The following is a 21,329-nucleotide window of genomic DNA, read 5'->3' on the forward strand; positions in this document are numbered from 1 at the left end:
GGACTCTCAAGAGCCTTCTCCAACACCACAGTTCTAAAACATCAATTCTTCGGCACTCAGCTTTCTTTGCAGTCCAACTCTCACATCCATACATGACCACTGGAAAAACCACAGCCTTGACTAGACGGATCTTTGTTGGCAAAGTAATGTCTCTGCTTTTTAATATGCTGTCTAGGTTGGTCACAAATTTCCTTCCAAGGAGTAAGCGTCTTTTAATTTCATGACTGCAATCACCATGTGCAGTGATTTTGGAGCCCAAAAAAATAAAGTCTGACAGTGTTTCCACTGAACATGGAGTAGCTCCTTATTATATCTTTTAAAAACCTTTAAAGCCATGAATTATCTTCTAAGGACTGCTTTTATTAGAAGCACAAGTTTTGATACAGTATTTCTATCATTATTCAATTTCCATTGTTTTCTAATTTCCATTGTGGCCTTTTGTTGACCTAAGGATTACTTGAAAGTGTGTTTGTAAACATCTAAATATTTGAAAGTTTTCTAGATAATTTATTATTATCAATTCCTAATTTAATTTAATTGTGGTCAGAAAACAAACTATGGACTTATTGAGTAGGATATAGTGTCTCTTAGTCAATGTTCCACACGCATTTGAAAACAATATGTAATCAGCGTTCAGTGAAGTATTCCATGAACATTAATTAACCAAGTTCTCTGATAATATTGTTGAATCTTATATTCTCACTGACTATTTTTGAATCTCTGTTGTAGGTGCAGATGCATTTAGGTATTTTTGTCTTCATGATGAATTGACCCTTTGTAATTTTGAAACTCTCTCTTATCTTGTAATATAGCTTACAATGTCTGATATTAATAGAGAAAATCCAGGTTTATTGTGCCTATTATTTGCATGAAATGTCTTTTCCCTTCATTTTACTTTTAACCTGTCAATGTCTTTATTTTAAAAAGAGTATTATACAAAAAGTATATCAATAAGGCTTACTTCTTTATCTAGCCTGACAATTTATGCCTTTAACTGAGGTTTTACTCGAGTTAATTTTAATGTAATTATCCACTGGGAAAGTTTTAAGTTTACTATTTTGAAATTCTTTTATTTTTTCTCCTCTGTGTTTATTCAGTTCTCTTTTCTTATCATTTCACATTCAATGAGCATTGGTGTTTCCACTGTTGTTATTGTATTTTAGTGTTCCTTCTTCTTTGATATTGACTTTGTGACTATAACTCTTTGGTTTATTTTAATGCATTCTTGGCTTATTTAAATTTACTTCAGATTGACATACCATTTTATACATCATCTTACAGCCTTGCAACAGTATAATTCGCTTTAGCCTGCATTCCACATGCCATCTTTTGTGGTTTTATTGACACATGCTCACTTCTACATTTGCAATCGACATCACAGAACATTATTATTTTTCCTTTAAGCTGAGTATTGACTTTTACAATATTTAAGAAAAGAAATACAAATAGCCTTATATTTAGCCACCTATTTACCACTTTGCTTATTCTCCATCTCTTCTTGTACACTGAATGTTCCATCTGGATCAGTTTCTTTAGAGTGTAGAACTTATGTTACACTTCTTAACAGTGCAGATCTGTAGGAAATACATTGTCACAGCTTTTGTTTAAATGAAATTGTGTTATTTTCCCTTCAGATTTGAGAGTTGTTTTTTGCTGGATATGGAATGTGAGGTTGAGCGTTTCACACTTATAGCATTTGTTGGTCTCCATTGTTTCCTGGGAGAAGTCATCTGTCATTCCACTGTTGTTCAGTTGCTATCTTCAGCAACTGAGCTGGCATTGAGAGACTGGTATTTTTAAAGCATCTTAGTAGAGCCTTGGGATCCAAGCACCTGGAGAATAAGATTCTTTGTTTTTCATCCCAGCCTATAACTTCTTATATTGCCAAGCAATGTATGTCTTTGACCTTGTAGGAAGATGAACTGGTGAACTTGGTGAGCGTTTGGCTGCAGCTTCCTTTAGATTCAATCTGCTTCTATCTTTAAGTGTTTACACTGCTAGATCTAGGAGGGCTCTGGGATCATGCATTGCACATTTTGAAATCTCAAAACTTTGTTACCTCGGGTCTGTTCAGATGTGTATTCATGGGACTATGAAACTGCAAACAATATGACTCCAGAATAGTAGGAAACCTTGAAATGTTGAGCTGTTGAGATCTCAATATTGCAAGGGACTGAGGGTCAGAAAGAATAGATTGTTTGTCCAGTGTTACCCAGTGATGCCACGATGCTGACCATTTGCATGAGAATCCAGGATTCCCTCTTCAGAACACATGGCACCTGAGGATTCCAAGCTCCCCAAATAAACCTTTTATCTAGAATTTTACAACCAAGATTTCAATATAATCCAGTTTATCCATCTGATAACCTCCACAGTTGCTTAGCATTACATATTAGACATGTAACTATTACATTTTTACATATATTATATAAATATTCAATATGCTTTTTCAGAACACAGTTTTATATATATAAATTTATAAATATATATGTGATCCATCTGATAACATCCATACTTGTGTAGCATTACATACTAAACATGTACTTAAACCTAAACCTTGACCTTATAGATCCCATGCCCAACATTCCCTATTTACATCTTTATTTATTCCTTTGCTTTATTAATGGACATGCTTGTTTCATCTATAAGTGTTATTTTTTTGAATAAATTTAAATTTTGGAAGAGTCTTTAACCCTGCATTTACCACAAGGTAAGATCCAAAATAATTTAATTCCTATTTTACTGAATACCATCTTAAGATATGTTCAGCCTATAAGTCACTTAGAACATAGGAGAGGATTCCCCCATCACCCTCAGTATGAATAAAGTCCGTTTAAAATTCAGTTTCTATATGGGATGCTGAAAATACAGATCCTCTGCATGCTTGGGGAGTGGGTTGTAGGAAACACAATTAACGGAACTGAAGTGTCCCAAGTTTGGTTGTAGAAAATATGTTCAATGCATCCAAGAGTGAAAAACCACCAGAATCTTTAACCACCTCCCAAATTCGTGTGTCAAAGAAATACATTTTGAAAAGAACTGCCTTCTGCAGGGAAGAGTCTTTCCTAGGTGGGCCAAGGTCGAAGAGGTTTTCTATCTGCATCAGTTGCTAATGTCGGAGCAGAACATGTGGAAGATAAGCCTGCTAAAGAGAATCATTGTTTTTTGTTTTTTGTTTTTTTTTCCTGTGTTGAGACAATGACCACATCTTTGACAAACCTGTGGAGAAGAAAGTTAGATTTGAATCTCAAGGAATTCCCCTCTCCCAAATCCTTCTCTTATCAGAGTTTTGCTGCAAAGTAAAAAGTGAGGTTCTCTGTTCTTCATAAGCCACTTTGTAATGTATAATAGTGACTATAGTAAATTTCTAATGTCAGAGTTACTAGCCAGTGGGTGTTTTGTGTACAGCAGAATTGTCAGATTGTTCAAATTACCCTAGATTCAGAGATGTTATGAGAATACAATGAAGGTTAAGATTTGAGTCATTGAAATGGATCCCATTACATGCATAAAATCCTTTTACTTGGTATTCTCTTTGGCCATTTGAGAAACCAATGGTTTGGTTGGAGTTGATAGAACATTAGCATGAAGGCTTTACCCATGAATACTTAAGTTGGAAAAGAAGACTGGTGATGATTCATAATGAAGCAAACTAGTCAGTGTGCTACCTGACATCCTACCTTAGAGATTAGGAACAATCAGGATGATGAGAAAGTTCTGGGGATGGATGGGACGATGGTTGCATAATAATGTGATTGTACTTTATGCCACTGAAATATATACTTTACAATGGCTAAAATGGCAAATTTTATGTTATTCATATTTTACCCCAGCGGGGAAAAAAGATTAGGTAGGAGACTTTGGATTCCATCTGTAGAAAATTTCTGCCCCAGAAACCATTCATCCAAATGAAGGCTAGGAGGCATGATTTCAGTTTGTACCAAGTATCTCCCACGCGGTGTGTTCTTTTGCTCAAACTTCACAAGGAAGTATGAATATAAATTACATAAAAACCAGACACTCCTTTTCTCCTTCGTGGAACAATTGCCAGTGAAATAGTTGAAAAGTGAGTGGCAGTAGAAAAGCCATGTGCTTTGGAATAGGACAACTTTGAAATTGAATCATAGACTAATTACTAACCAAAATTAGATGATTTGAAGATAGTTTTCATCCTCTTTTCTCTCTCTCTCTAGGCTTCAGATTTCTTTTTAATCTATACAATAGTAATAATGATCATGAAAAATCTTTGCTTAGTGATTGGCTTCAATTAATGGTAACAATTGCTTCTGTAAAATCCTTTTCTTCCATGAAGAGATTTTTTTTTAGCTATCTTCCATACCACAGTGATTATCCAGTGTTAGGAATACCAGAATTTCATTGTGTTATTTACTTAGGAAAGCTTTTGTGTTTCATGCCCTGTGACTTACTAGGATTGACTTACTTATAAAATTTTGGGGAAGGAGATTTTTAAAGAATAATGTACAGCAGCACTATATATATATATATATATATATATATATATATATATATATATATATATATATATATATATATATCACATAATGCAGAGTTTTCCCCAGAGTCAGATTTCATTCTGAAGATCTGAGACACAGGATTTTCTTTGCAAGACGTTATGGAATGCCATGGCTGGATTTCCATCCATGGTCCTTAAGCTCAGGAGACAGTGCTGCCATGTTGTCACAGACCTCACTGGCTTCCGTCTCTCCCACAGACGTTCGCAGGAAACGTGAACGCTGACAGTGTGATGCACCACAAGTTACTTCATTCCGTGAGAGCCCGGTTCGTTCGCTTTGTCCCCCTGGAGTGGAATCCAAGTGGAAAAATTGGCATGAGAGTTGAAGTCTACGGATGCTCCTATAGTAAGTACCCACACAAATTATTAGCACTGGTGTGTGTTTGAAAGTGGCATTATCCACACTGTATCAGGTTGTTGACACTGAGAATGCAATCTCAATCATCTTAAAGTCATTTCTGTAGTTTAATGACATATGCATATTTGAAAATGTGAAATTCAACCCAGATATAAGAATGTTTATTTAGGGATGAAGTAGTTTGGAGATGAGATGATTGAGTTTAACAAAAAACGTTCAAAATGAAGAACTCTTGAGCTATCACTTACCTTTGCAGTACTAAAATAATTTTAGTCCTTTCCCAGGAGTGGGGTGAAGTATTACAGAACTCTTCCCTTCCTTGTTCTAGGAGGGAAAGAGAAGAAACATTCCAACTCAGTGTAATGTGTGGGATGTTTCTCTCTTGGAATTATGCAAACACTCCATTCTTCTGAATTGTTTGGGTTGGATTTAAAAGTAGAGCTCCATCTTGCAGATAAGGAAGGTCACAAACATGGGTAGAACTCTAGATTACTCTAGAACTGTGAAAAGATTGCCTTTATCTTGAACAAGTACTTTTAGAAAGAATGTGCTTAGAACAGATGCCCCAACAAACCATTAAACCAAGGAGAAGCTACCTTGCACTCCAGCCCTTCCATCAAAAAGCACAGACATCTAGGGTGAGGGCATGGGTGTTTCCTAATCCAGAATCTTTGGGGCATCCAGATTCCAGATTCACATGTTACCTCTTCTCTTGATAACAGTTGTTACAACTAATATTGCCAAATGCAAGTTTGTGTACCCAATACACAAAGAGGCCAAATAAACAGAAACATCAGAGTTTGAAACAGAGAAATATTTATTGCAGGGACAAGCAAGAGAACTGGTTGCTCCTGTCCAAAAACCTGGAACTCCCCAGAATTTAGCAAAACTCTTTAAAAGGCAAGGCAAGGGAGGGGAATTAATTGATGAAAACCTCTTGGTCCTAGAATCCTTCGTTCTTACAGCTGTCCACATAGAGCAGGTAACAATGTTCCTGTAAATCGCCAACGAGATAAATATTATTCTATGTTCTGTAACTTTGTATCTCTATATGAATGGAAAATGTTATACCCTTAAAAGATCAGAACCCCGATGGGCTCTCCTGTATATATCAGGCCATCAGCAAAATCCTTAACTCTGAGCAATAGAATACAAAGATTAAAGTTAAAAAAAAAATGTTCTAATCCATTTTAAAAAGATCTAATGTGGAGTCATATTTGTTCTTCCCTATTACACTAGGAGGCTTATTTTGGGTTAAACATGAAGCATTCATGCTGAAATAAAAAGCATATTTATATTACTACTTCAGCCATCTATTTTGCAGCAATATTTCAATTTCTCTTTAACACATCCTCCTACATTTGTTTTCTCTGTCCTGTCAGCTGTCCCTATTTTCCATGTCCATTGCTCTGCATGTTTGCACAAAAAGGCTCAGAGCATCAAGTTAAATAATAGACTATACAACAGAGGGACCCTTGAGCACCATGTGTAGTTCTTTTCAGGTGATTGCCCCTTTGAGATTCTGACGACAGCAAGGCAGCCATCTCTTAAGAAAAGTGCCCCAACAAAGGAAACTATAAGCAAAGTGAAAAGACAACCTTCAGAATGGGAGAAAATAATAGCAAATGAAACAATGGACAAAGAATTAATCTCAGAAATATACAAGCAACTCCTGCAGCTCAATTCCAGGAAAATAAATGACCTAATCAAAAAATGGGCCAAAGAACTAAACAGACATTTCTCCAAAGAAGACATGCAGATGGCTAACAAACACATGAAAAGATGCTCAACATCACTCATTATCAGAGAAATGCAAATCTAAACCACAATGAGGTACCATTTCACACCAGTCAGGATGGCTGCTATCCAAAAGTCTACAAGCAATAAATGCTGGAGAGGGTGTGGAGAAAAGGGAACCCTCTTACACTGTTGGTGGGAATGCAAATTAGTACAGCCACTATGGAGAACAATGTGAAGGTTCCTTAAAAAATTGGAAATAGAACTGCCATATGACCCAGCAATCCCAGTGCTGGACATATGCATCGAGGAAACCAGAATTGAAAGAGACACATGTGCCCCAGTGTTCATTGCAGCACTGTTTATAATAGCCAGGACATGGAAGCAACCTAGATGCCCATCAGCAGACGAATGGATGAGGAAGCTGTGGTACATATACACCATGGAATATTACTCAGCCATTAAAAAGAATGCATTTGAATCAGTTCTAATGAGGTGGATGAAACTGGAGCCTATTATACAGAGTGAAGTAAGTCAGAAAGAAAAACACCAATACAATATACTCACACATATATATGGAATTTAGAAAGATGGTAAGGATGACCCTATATGCGGACAGCAAAAGAGACACAGATGTAAAGAACAGACTTTTGGACTCTGTGGGAGAGGGCGAGGGTGGGAGGATTTGAGAGGATAGCACTAAAACATGTATATTATCATATGTGAAACAGATCGCCAGTCCAGGTTTGATGCATGAGACAAGTGCTCAGGGCTGGTGCACTGGGATGACCCAGAGGGATGGGATGGGGAGGGAGGTGGGAGGGCGTTCAGGATGGGGAATATATGTACATCCATGCCTGATTCATGTCAATGCATGGCAAAACCACTACAATATTGTAAAGTAATTAGCCTCCAATAAAATAAATGAAAATAAAGAAAAGAAAAGTGTCCACAGTAAGGTTCTCAGCTTGGCTAAAGCCCAGATCTTGACCAAGAAAAGAGCTCCTGACCTTGAGGCAGTCTCATGCTACCAAGATTCCTTTCCAAGGAATCTTCTCCAGGAAAGCTCGCATCTAGTAAGTACATTCTCTGAGGCAGTGGTCTCCAATCTTGTTAGCACTAAGGACCAGTTTTGTGGAAGACAATTTATCCACAGACCAGAGCTCGGGGGAAGGTTTTGAGACGATTCAAGTGGATTACCTTTTTTTTCAAATATTGATCCAAATTTTATTAAATTTTATTTTTAATTGAAGAATAATTACTTCACAATGTTGTATGACTTCTGCCAAATGTCAACGGGAATCAGCCACAGACATACACATGTCCCCTCCCTCTAAGCTTCCTTCCAACCCCTCTAGATTGCCACAGAGTTCTGGCTTTAAGTTCCCTCCATCACACAGCACTTTTGTGTGCTTTTTGTCTAATCTCATGCTGCTACTGATCTGACAGGAGGCACAGGTCCGTGGGCTGGAGGCTGGGGATCCCTGCTGTAAGGAGAAAAATTACCTTCAGGCACATGGTGTGAGTGGTGGGAAGCTGCACCCACTTAGGCAGCTTTTGGACAGAGAATGCCCTTGTCTGGGATGGCCCTCCAGCTGGCTCTCTGTAATCTTCCATCACTAGTCCTGGGGCTTTGGTGCTTTATCCTTTGGGAAAAAAAGAACACACATCTGACTCGCAGTTAGTCTATAAAACCAAAATCTCAGCATGTCCTCTGGATCAAAATTCCCTTTCAACATCATCTTATCCCTTTTTTTGTTTGTTTGTTTTTACTGGTTCATTCTTATAAAACTTTGCTGCATAGTCATAAAACAAAACACTACAGAAGCCAAATGGCTCTATTTATCTATCTGCCCTTCTCCTCTCCCACGCTCTGGGCAAAATATCTTCTCCCAAAAGCTTGTCTTTAGTTACCGATTCCACTGCAACTGTTTTTGGTCCATCTCGAGGCACATGGTGGTCAGTTTCATGTGTCAGCTTGGTAGGTTTCTGGCCACAGTGATTCAACTAGACACCAATCCAGGTGTTGCTGTGATGAGTTTAACATTGGCATCATTTCCTAAGTAGAGGAGCTATACTTGATAATCTATGTGCCTGATTCAGTCAGTTGAGAAGTTTTAAGACAGAACTGAATTTTTCCGTGGAGGAAGAAAAATTCCTGTCCGTGCACTTCAATTGCAGCTCCTGGCAGAAGGTGTCCAGCCTGCCCCTACTGACAGCATGTTTTTACAGATGAATTTCAGACTTGCCTCACCAGCCCCCACAATCACATAAATCAGTTCCTTGCAATGAATCTTTCAATATACACAATCTACTGGTTCTGTTTTTCTGGGGAGACTCATGCAGATTGCCCTACAGAAACTCTTTCAGTTAATACCATCAGTGACCTCCTTGTAGCTAAGATCCAACGGTCAGTTTTCTCACTGCACTCATGTCTCGGTAGTATTTGGTTCAATGAACTATTTCCATTTTTAGAAATCCAGCTTCCTCTTTTGTTTTACCTGCTCCTCTACCATTCTCAGGGTTCTATCTCAGGACTCCTACTTTATTTCTTTTTTAAAATTTTATTGAAGTTTAGTTGATTTATAATGTTGTGTTTCAAGTGTATAGCAAAGTGACCCAGTTATATATATATATATATATATATGTGTGTGTGTGTGTGTGTGTGTGTGTGTGTAAAATATAGACATAGATATTTGTACATTTGCATATATGTGTGTATACATATATAGTATTTTTCAGGTTCTTTTCCCTTATAGACTATTATAAGATATTAAGTACAGTTCCTTGTGCTATACAGTAGACCCTTCTTCATTATCTGTTGTATACATAACAGTATGTATTTGTTAGTCCCAAAGTCCTAATTCATCCCTCCCTCCCTTTTCTCCTTGTGGTATCCATGATTTTCTTTTTTTCTTTGTCTGTGGGTCTATTTCAGCTTTGTAATTAAGTTCGTTTGCATCATTTTTTTTTAAAAAAAAACCCAGATACAATTGATACCATATGACATTTGTCTCTCTCTGACTTACTTCACCAAGTGTGGTCCTCTCTAAGGCCATGCATGTTGCTACAAATGGCATTATTTCATTCTTGTTACTGTTGAGTAATACTCCACTGTGTATATCTACCACATCTTCCTTGTCTGTTCCTCTCTTGATGGACATTTAGGTTTCTTCCATGTCTTGGCTGGAAGAGCTGCTATGGACATTGGGGTGCATGAATATTTTCAAATTATGATTTTCTCCACCAATGCCCAGCTAAATTTATAGGGTTCCATGAATTTAAATACCAACTAGATGCTGATCACCTCCACATATGTATCTTCTAGACTGACCCCTGGAATTATATATGCTATAAACTTGCCATCTCTACCTGAAAGTCTAGTACATCTCTCAAGTTTATTACAGCAAAAACAGAATTCTTGATTACCATTCTCTCAACAACTTGCTGTTTCACATCTCCTATCTTAACAAATGGCATGATTCAGTCATTTGCTAGAACAGAAACCTAGGAAACAGCCTCAATTTCTGCTCTGCTCCTTGATCCTCATCTACACAGTTCACAGAAGCACCCCCTGGTTCCATTCACCAAGACATATCCTAAATCCATGTACTTATCCTACTTCCCTGAGTAACAGCCTCTTCCAGTCTTACCCAGAGCATTCAAATAGACTCCTGCCTGCAGTTCCTCTCCTGCCAGGATTTCCATAAACCTCTTTTTCATGCAGTAGGCAAGTGATCTTTATCAATAAGAAATAAAAGTGTATCATTGTACTGCCTACTTCATTTACAATTGGAGCACTTGACTGGCATTTAAAATCCCTTACTGAGTGTCCCATGCCCACCCCTTTCACTTCCTTTTCCTTCTTTCCGTCCATGCAAGCTTCCTTCCTATTCCTAAAACACACCAGGTGTTCCTACCTGAGGATCTTTGCCCTTTCTGTTCCCTAGGCACAGAACAGCTTTTCACAGGGTTTACATACACAGTCATCTCCTTCAATCAGTGTGATTCTTAATTCTAACATCACTACTTGGCCTGTCTGATCGCCTCTTCAAAGTCACCTGTACTGACTTCTTTGCACCAAACATTAACCCAAGGTTACACAACATGGTTTTATTTTCTTCCTGCTGCCTCGCGCAAACCAGAATCTTGTCTATTTGTTCTGGCTTGTTGGGTGTTTGCTCTTCAAGACCCTGCACCAAATATAAGTCCCATGAGGGCAGGCACTTTGCCTATTAAGTGCCAGCATGCATTAGACACACATCTGTATTCAATAAATATCTGTGTTTTATGTGTGTGTGTGTGTGTGTGTGTGTGTGTGTGTGTGTGTGTAACCCACTCCAGTGTTCTTGCCTGGAGAATCCCGGGATGGAGGAGCCTGGTGGGCTGCCGCCTATGGGGTCGCACAGAGTCAGACACGACTAAAGCGACTTAGCAGCAGCAGCAGCATATATATGTGTGTGTGTGTGTGTGTGTGTGTGTGTGTGTATCTCAGTTCAGTCTTATTATCTCAGCATGGGCCATCATGTTATTATTCTGAAATTTCTTGCTATGAATATGCCCACTGTAGTTTCTATGGAACTGTTTTTTGTTTGTTTGATTGTTTTTTGGTCTCACAAATATTTTTCTCGAAATTCCATTTGAGTGTGTTGCTAAAGATTGATAGAAATCTTACAGTTCAATAATTTCTTAAAATAAAGTTTTACCATTTTGGAATTCATTAAGTCGATCATCTGTTTATTCAATTGACAATGTTCAGTTAGCACTTAAGCTCTACCACAAACCATACAAAACTCTTGGGTTTTGAGGAAGATAAAACCTTTTCTGGACTTTTTTTTTTTTAATTAAATTTTTTTTTGGCCATGCTGTATGTCATGTGGGATCTTAGTTCCCTGACCAGTGTGCCCCCTGCAGTGAAGGCACAAAATCTTAACCACTGACCCATCAGTGAACACCCCACTGGGCTCAAGTCCTGTAAGCAGCCTTTGGAGCATTCTTTGTGACTGCGTTTCACAAACTCTTTGTGCACTTTTTTATTTTAGCACCTGTCTCTTCCTATTTGCCTCTAAGCTTCCAAAAGGCAGTAGATGTGCCTGTCAGGTGTACCCACGCCCATGACAGTGTTGAAAACACAAGGTCCTCTTAGTATTTGTCGAATGATCGAAACCCTTGCTTATAAAAGATGAAGTAACAAGCGTGTAAATTAAAACATGCACGGAGAGATTAGATAGGCCCCGTTGTTGTTGTTCAGTTGCGAAGGTATGTCCAACGCTTTGTGACCCCATGGACTGTAGCATACCAGGCTTCCCTGTGCTTCACTATCCCTTGGAGTTTGCTCAAACTCATGTCCATTGAGTTGATATGCTATCCAACCATCTCATCCTCTGTCGCCCCCTCTCTTCCTGCCCTAAATCTTTCCAAGCATCAGGGTCTTTTCTTATGAATCAGCTCTTCGAATCAGGTGGCTGAAGTATTGGGGCTTCAGCTTCAGCATCAGTCCTTCCAATGAATATTCAGGGCTGATTTCCTTTAGGACTGACTGATTTGATCTCCTTGCTGTCCAAGGACTCTCGAGTCTTCACCAGCACAATTTGAAAGCATCACTTTTTCAGTGCTCACCCTTTTTTATGGTCCAACTCTCACATACATGCATGACTACTGGAAAAACCATAGCTTTGACTATATGGATGTTTGTCAGCAAAGTGATGTCTCTGCTTTTTAATACGCTGTCTCGGTTTGTTATCGCTTTCCTTCGAAGGAGCAAGCATCTTTTAATTTCATGCCCGCAGTCAGGGCCAAGGGAGGCCAAAAGCAGAAAGGAAACAAGTGTTAATGTTGGCATCAGAAAGAGTTAGGAGACACTCTCTTGCCTCAGCTGAGTCTCAAACATTGGTAGTCACATCCTTGGCAGAAAGGAGCCCCAGGAAGCAGGAAGGACTGCTGCATAGCGAAGCAGACGAAAGCTAGACATTCCTTTATTTTGTGCCCTGGAGTCACAGAAAGACAGTGTGCAGTGTGGACCTCTGCCTCTTTCTTCTCTTACATTTCCCATGCTGCCTATACCTTCTTTCAGAAACTTAAAATAGACTTCATCGGGCCTGCAGGACGAAAGGTGTTAATAACAAGAGAGAGACCTTCCTCTTTTCTGATGTCTCAGCCTACAATGCCTCCCTGAGAAAGTCTCTGCTTTCCAATTTGGAAAACATTCTCCAGTTGGAGAAGCAAACCAGACTGGAAACCGAGGAGTTTGTCTTTTAGTCATTTGTCAGCATGACAGAGTCTGCCCCAAATGGGGTTTAAAAAACAACTTGTTGGACTGTGGTTGATTTACAATGTTACGTTCATTTCAGGCGTACAGTAAAGTGAATCAATTGCACACACACATACAGCCGCTCTCTTTTACATTTGCTTTGTTTGTCTTTCCTCTTCGGGCAAACATCCCATGCCTTAGGATTTCTTTTGTGGGCCCCACTCACTAGCTCCCCTGTGCCCAGCTTGCTTATCACGTGCAAAATGTCCCCCATCTTTCTTCCCCTGAGATGTCAGGAGCTGCTCGGGTGACCTCCCTCATCAAGACCTTCCTGACATGAGTACTGACTTGCTCCTTTCAAGCGCTGCTCACAGTCTTTAAACCGCACGCTTCTCAAGCACTTTCATACGCCACGCCCCTCTGATCTGCTGCCTTTCCTTTATTCGGCTTCCACGAAGTACACAGGCACAGTTCCCTGCGCAGACTGTGAGCTTCTCACCTGATTTTATGTCTTTATTTTTTATTTATTTGTAAAAATTTTTATTGAAGTTTGGTTTGTCTGCAATGTTGTGTTACTTCAGGTATAAGAAAAATGATTCAGCTACACACACACACATACACACACACAAGTACCCTTTTTAAGCTTCTTTTTCATTATAAGTTATTCCAAGATGTTGAGTAAAGCTCCCTGTGCTATACGGAAGGACTTTGTTGTTTATCTAGTTTATATGTAACAGAGTGTATATGTTAATCCCCAAATTCCTAATTTATCCTCTTTCTCCTTTGGTAACCATACATTTGTTTTCTATATCTGTTGAGTCTATTTTTTGTTGTTCTTGCTGTTTAGTTGATAAATCATTTCCGACTCTTGTGCAAGCCCATGGACAATATAACCCATCAGCCGCCTCTGTCCAGGGGATTTACTGGAGTGGGCTGTCATTTCCTCTCCAGGGGATCTTCCCGACCCAGGGATCAAATCCACCTCTCCTGCACTGGCAGGCAGATTCTTTATCACTGGGCTATGTGGGAGGCCCATTTTTGCCTTATAAATAGGTTTATTGGATATCACTTTTGTATAGAATCTAAAAATAAATGATACAAGTATACTTTTTGTTATGTAAATAAGTTTATTTGTATAATCTTTTCGATTCCATGTGATAGATATTATGATATTTGACTTTGTCTATTTGACATCTTCACTTAGTATCATAATCTCTAGGTTCATCAGTGTTGCTGTAAATGGCATTATTCCATTCCTTTCTATAGTTGAGTAATAGTTCATTGTATATATGCACCACATCTTCTTTATCCACTTACCTGTGGATGAATGTTTAGGTCACTTCATGTTCTGGCTATTGCAAACAGTGCTGCTATGAACATAGGGGGCTTCCAGGAGAGCTTAGTTGGTAAAGAATCCGCCTGCAATGCAGGAGACCCCAGTTCAATTCCCGAGTCGGGAAGATCCGCTGCAGAAGGGACAGGCTGCCCACTGCAGTATTCTTGGCCTTCCCTGCTGGCTCAGCTGGTTAAGCATCCACTTGCAAGGTGGGAGACCTGGGTTCAATCCCTGGGTTGGGAAGATGCCCTGGAGAAGAGAAAGGCTACCCACTCCAGTATTCTGGCCTGGAGAATTCCATGGACTATTTAGTTCATGGGGTTGCAAAGAGTTGGACATGACTGAGTGACTTTCACTTTTACTATGAACATAGGAGTGCATGTATCTTTTTGAATTAGAGTTTTCTCTGGATATACTGGGCTTTCTGGACAAAGCTGCTGCTTTTTTTCCTTGAATATTCTTATTCTCCTTTGCTAAAATGACTCTTGGTAGCCATTTACCAGCTAGATCAAATGTCACCCGCTTTCTGACTCTCAGACTCTATCACATAGCCTCATTTTATGAGCTTCAATTCTGGGTCTTATCTTATTAAATTAAAATTGCCTGATGCTTCCTTGACTAATAACTAGTCTCTTTAGGGAAAAGATTGGAATCATGAACTAACTCTGCTATCTGAGACCCAAATCAGTGCCTGACAACTGCTATATGCTCCCTAGATATTTAATGTTGTGGCTCAAGAGCCTAACCATCCTTACTTGTTTTTGAAAGTTTTTATTTATTTATTTTTTTAATTATAGCAATCTTTTTAATGAGTTCTCCTTTTTCTTCTATGTATGTTATAGGCACTTAAAATTATGAGCTTATTAGAATCTTCCTTATACATGGGTTTCTTCAAAACATCACTTTTTTCTTATTGAATAATTGAGAATACCATGGTTGCCCTTCTTAAACTGAAGGTCTTTGAAGCCTCCTCAGCCCCTTCTAGTGTATTCTGTTTTTAAAACTCTAGAAGGAATAACATGTCTGTATTTTTCCTAAGTATTTGTCATTAAGATCTTTACTTTTTAATTGCTTTCATTCGCTTTATAAATGACAGGACAAGGGCTCCACATTCCCAAGGTTCCCTTTGTCTCCAGGTCCTCAGGGCCGTCTTTTCGCTCTGGTCACAGTGACATTTGGAGCAACAGATTGCTTTTGTGTGCTCAGATATGAACAGTTGAACTCATGGTCTGCTCTTCAAAAGACGAAAATTTCAGCAAACAGTCTTGACTTCTTTGAGCCTCTGTTTCTCATGTATAAATGACATTGGTAATTACTTTAAGGCTGACTATATCATTTTTGAGTTCGGATACAGCAAGCATGGAGCAGAGTATCTAGTAAATTGTTGCTGCTCAGTAAGTTGACAGTTCAGCTCAGTTCAGTTGCTCAGTCGTGTCCGACTCTTTGCAACCCCCTGAACCACACCACGCCAAGCCTCCCTGTCCATCACCAACTCCAGGAGTTTACTCAGACTCACGTCCATCGGGTCGGTGATGCCATCCAGCCATCTCATCCTCTGTTGGCCCCTTTTCCTCCTGCCCCCAATCCCTCCCAGCATCAGGGTCCTTTCCAATGATTCAACTGTTCGAATGAGGTGGCCACAGCATTGGAGTTTCAGCTTCAGCATCAGTCCTTCCAATGAGCACCCAGGACTGATCTCCTTTAGGGTGGACTGGTTGGATCTCCTTGCAGTCCAAGGGACTCTCAAGAGTCTTCTCCAACACCACAGTTCAAAAGCATCAATTTTTTGGCGCTCAGCTTTCTTCACAGTCCAACTCTCACATCCATACATGACCATTGGAAAAACCATAGCCTTGACCAGATAGACATTTGTTGGCAAAGTAATGTCTCTGCTTTTTAATATGCTATCTAGGTTGGTCACAGCTTTCCTTCCAAGGAGTAAGTGTCTTTTAATTTCATGGCTGCAATCACCATCTGCAGTGATTTTGGAGACCCCCAAAATAAAGTCTAACACTGTTTCCACTGTTTCTCTATCTATTTCCCATGAAGTGATGGGACCAGATGCCATCATCTTAGTTTTCTGAATGTTGAGCTTTCAGCCAACTTTTTCACTCTCCTCTTTCACTTTCATCAAGAGACTCTTTAGTTCCTCCTCACTTTCTGCCAGAAGGGTGGTGTCATCTGCATAGCTGTGATTATTGATATTTCTCCAGACAATCTTGATTCCAGCTTGTGCTTCCTCCAGCCCAGCGTTTCTCATGATGTACTCTGCATGTAAGTTAAGTAAGCAGGTTGACAATATACAGCCTTGACGTACTCCTTTTCCTATTTGGAACCAGTCTGTTGTTCCATGTCCAGTTCTAACTGTTGCTTCTTAATCTGAATGCAGGTTTCTCAAGAGTCAGGTCTGGTGGTCTGGTATTCCCATCTCTTTCAGAATTTTCCACAATTTATTGTGATCGACACAGTCAAAGGCTTTGGCATAGTCAATAAAGCAGAAATAGATGTTTTTCTGGAACTCTCTTGCTTTTTCAATGATCCAGCGGATGTTAGCAATTTGATCTCTGGTTCTTCTGCCTTTTCTAAAACCGTTTCTGTTTCTTGAACATCTGGAAGTTCTCGGTTCACGTATTGCTGAAGTCTGGGTTGGAGAATTTTAAGCATTACTTTACTAGCATATGAGATGAGTGCAATTGTATGGTGTTTTGAACATTTTTGGCATTGCCCTTCTTTGGGATTGGAATGAAAACTGACCTTTCACAGTCCTCCAGACACTGCTGAGTTTTCCAAATTTGCTGACATATTGAGCACTTTAACACCATCATCTTTTAGGATTTTAAATAGGTCAGCTGGAATTCTTTCATCTCAGCTAGCTTTGTTTATAGTAATGCTTCCTAATGCCCACTGACTTCACATTCCAGAATGTCTGGCTCTAGGTGAGTGACCACACCATGGTGGTTATCTGGGTCATTAGTACCTTTTTGAACAGATCTTCTGTGTTTTCTTGCCACCTTTTCTCAATCTCTTCTGCTTCTGTTAGGTCCTTACCATTTCTGTCGTCTATGATGCCCACCCGTGAGTGAATGTTTACTTGACAACTACAGTTTTCTTGGAGAGATCTCTAGTCTTTCGCATTCTATTACTTCCTCTATTTCTTGGCGTCATTCGTTTAGGACACTTCCTTGTCTCTCTTTGTGATTCCCGGGAGCTCTGTGCTTGGTTGGGAACGTCTCCCCTTTCTCCCTTGATTCCGCTTCTCTTTTTCCTTTGCTATTTGCAAAGCCTCCTCAGATACCCACCCTCCCTTCTTGAATTTCTTTTTCTTTGGGATGGTTTTGGTCACTGATTCCTGTATAATGTTATAAATGTCCTTCCGTAGTTCTTCAGGCACTCTTTGTACCAGATCAAATCCCTTGAACCTGTTCTTTACTTCCACTGTATAATCAAAAGGGATTTGATTTAGGTCATACCTGAATGGCCCAGTGGTTTCCCATACTTTCTTCAATTTAAGCCTGAATTTTTCAATAAGGAGCTCATGATCTGAGCCACAGTCAGCTCTTGGTCCTATTTTACTGGCTTCTTCAGAGAGAGATTCTCCACCTTTGGTTGTAAAGAACATAATCAATCTTATTTCAGTGTTGACCATTTGTTTATGTCCATGTACAGAGTCATCTCTTGTGCTTTGGGATCACAGCCTTGTGGCAAAGGGCTTGGGTTATTTAATGTAGCTGTAAGCCATGCCATACAGGTCCACCCAAGAAAGATGAATCACAGTGAAGAGTTCTGACAAAATGTGGTCCACTAGAGAAGGAAATGGTCCACTCCAGGATTCTTGCCTGAAAAACTCCACGAACAGTATGAAAAGGCAAAAATGTATGATGCCAGAAGATGAGTCCCCTATGTCCAGTATTCTACTGGGGAAGAGGGAAGGGCAATTGCTAATAGCTCAACTAAGAGTGAGATTTGGCTATGCCATAGCAGGAACAGTGCTCAGCTGTGGATGTGTCTTGTGGTGAAAGTAAAGCCTGACGCTGTAAAGAACAATATTGAATAGAAACGTGGAATGTAAGATCCATGAATGAAGAGAAATCGTACATGGTCAAGCAGGAAATGGCAAGAGTGAACATCAACATCTTAGAAATCAGTAAACTAAAATGCACAAGGATGGCAAATTTATTTCAGATGGCCATTACTACTGTGGGCAAGAATCCTTTAGAAGAAAGGGAGCATCCCTCATAGTCAACAGAAGAGTCCACGATGCTGCACTTCAATACAATCTCAGCGATGACAGGATGATCTCGGTTCGTTTCCAAGGCAGACCATTCAGAATAATATAAGTCTATGCCCCAACCACTGATGCCAAAGGAGCTGAATCTGACTGGTTCTATAACAGCTTCTAGAACCAACATCAAAGAAAGGTGTCCTTTTCATCAAAGAGGATTGGAATATGAAAGTAGGAAGTGAAGAGCCGCCTAGAAAAACAGGCATGGTTGACCTTGGAGTACAAAGTGAAGCAGAACAAAGGCTAACAGAGTTTTGACAAGAGAACATACTGGTCATATCAAACACCCTTTTCCAACAACCTGAGAGACTACTCTACACATAGATATTACCAGATAGCCAATACTGAAATCAGATTGATTATGTTCTTTATGTGATTTGCAGCCTATTATGATCATGTTTATGTGTGTTAGTCACTCAGTCGTGTCTGACTCTCTGTGATCTCATAGACCATAACCCACCATGCTCCCATGTCCATGGAATTCTGCAGGCAAGGATACTGGAGTGGGAAGCTATTCTCTTTTCCAGGGGATCTTCCTTACTCAGGGACTGAACCCAGATTTCCTGCATTGAACCCAGACCTCCTGCATTGCAGGCAGATTCTTCACTATCTGAGCCACCAGTAAAGTCCCAATTATGATTACTACTGCTAAATAATTCCATGGATTAAGTAAATCCATGATGAACCAAGAAGATAATTTTCACCTCTTTATAAATAGTTATTTTGAACAAGTTATGCCCTCTTGCTGTCTGTCAAGTTAATTCTGGCTCTGCCACGTTTCTGTGTTAGGAGCCTAGCTTGCTAGGTTATACTGCTCTAAGAATTGTTGAATACCTCTTCCATTATCATTTTTCCCTTTGTCACCTCTATTATCAATGAGGTATTTGGTTGTTAAGCTTTTGTGTTTTCTCTCTCTGACCATTTTTCAAATTAATTAATCTTTGGCTAAGCACATTCTTGCCAATGAACCAAGTGAATAACATACATGGGTCCTGCTACATTGTTGAGTTCATGACATAAAGATGCGTGTGTGAAACAAAGATATTAATGTAGAATTATCTAAAATATATCATCTCTTATAGAGTCTATGTAAGAAGAATCGATGGGAAAATGAGGATAATCATTCTTAGTTGTGATTCATACAACTAGTGATGATTCATCACAACTTAGTTGTGATTGAGAGCTACTATCTTCCCTGTTGGCGTCAGTTATTTCATGATTAAATCAACAGTTGCCATTAGAAATGCCACTAGCACACTATTAATATCCCCCTCTCCCACTATCATTTAAGAGGCTCAGTGTGGTCCAACACACATGCCAAAGCTCACACAATCTTCTAAGATAAGAATTGCTATTCCTAAGTATGTAGAAAAGAAAACTGAATTTTGTAAAGGTGAACTGATTTTAGATAAATTAAGCAATTTGCATCCTGAGCCAAATATTTCTTCTGAGCTCTAAAAATACATATTCATTTGCTTGATTGATATCTCAATTTGATTATGTCATAAACAGCTCAAATTGAACACATCCAAAAGGGATCTCTTAATCAACTCTGACCACACTCAGTATCTTCTTATGATCTTTCCCATCTCAGTAAATACACCACTCACCCAAACCAGACCTGAGAATCTTTACTGAAATCTTTCCTTTTTCTTACTCCCTACAGTAAATTCAATAGCAAATTCTATCAGTATTACATCCAAAAATCATCCCAAATAAATCCATTTCTTTTTGTCATCACAGCTGCAAGCTTAGTTCAGTTACAACTACTATCACCTGAATTTTTAACTCAGCATCCTGTTTTAACTCCTCTTTTCTTTTGGTCCATCATCTCTGTGACAGCCAGCAGGATCACCATAAAATACAGAGCTGAGTCACTTCCTTCTGGAAACCTTTCAGTCACTTCTGCCTGACTTAGGAACAAACCAAAGTCCTGTGCAGAAGGAACTGGACTGTAGGGCCTGCCCCCTGCATGCCTCAGTGGCCTTACTGTCCAGCAATATTCCTTCCCTCTCTGGGCTCAGACTCACTACATATTGGCCTTCTGTCCTGCCCTCCGCCCAAAATGCTCCCCCTTCCCTGTGACTTCTTCAGTTCATCTCTTAATCAGTCTCAGCTTTACTATCATCTCCTCAGATACCTGGCCATTGGTTCCCAATTTAAATAATATTGCTCACATGTTTCCATCTTAAATCATACCATTCTTTTCTTTCAAAGCATTGATCAGTGTCTTAGTCTGTTTGAACAGAACACTATGTACTGAATGACTCATAAACAAAAGAAAACCTATTTCTTACAGTTCCAGAGGTTGGACAGTCCAAGAAGAAGGCACAGCAAATGATGTGTCTGGTGAGCGCTCACTTCTTGGTTCATAGATGGTCATTTTCTTACCAGTCCCCACCTCATGAAAGAGATGAGGGGACTCTCTGAGTCTCTTTGATGAGGACACTAATCTCATTCACGAGGACTCCAGCCTCATGACCTCGTCTCCTCCCAAACACCTCCTCCTCTGTCTCAGTGTGAATTAGGTTTTGACATGTGAATCTATGAACTTGGGGAGAATACAGACACTCAGTGCATAGCAATCACTATCTAGGTATTGAATATCTATCTCTATCTTGAAAGAGAGAAGGAGAAGGGAATTAGATAGACACATAAATAGATATCTACTAGATACTAACATGTGCCTTTCCTTGTAAATTACCTGTCTCATCTACCAGTTCCACAAACTTAAGGACCGCATCTACTTAGATACATCATTCTCAACATAGAATGAGACCAGTTTCATTTAAGGCAATTAAATTGCTGAATGAACAACTCCCCCAAAGTGGT

General features: G+C 39.4%; 1 protein-coding gene across 1 annotated transcript in view; it reads left to right on the forward strand.

The window, feature by feature from the left end:
• The window catches only part of CNTNAP5 (contactin associated protein family member 5), a 1,008,111-nt gene that overhangs the window by 430,570 nt on the left and 556,212 nt on the right, over positions 1-21,329 (forward strand). The window contains exon 4 of the mRNA XM_070476362.1: positions 4,733-4,880. Within this exon, the coding sequence (XP_070332463.1) occupies positions 4,733-4,880 (148 nt within the window). The remainder of the gene's footprint in view (positions 1-4,732; positions 4,881-21,329) is intronic.

The sequence above is a fragment of the Odocoileus virginianus genome, chromosome 13 (genome assembly GCF_023699985.2).
Source record: "Odocoileus virginianus isolate 20LAN1187 ecotype Illinois chromosome 13, Ovbor_1.2, whole genome shotgun sequence".
NCBI classification, from domain to species: domain Eukaryota; kingdom Metazoa; phylum Chordata; class Mammalia; order Artiodactyla; family Cervidae; genus Odocoileus; species Odocoileus virginianus.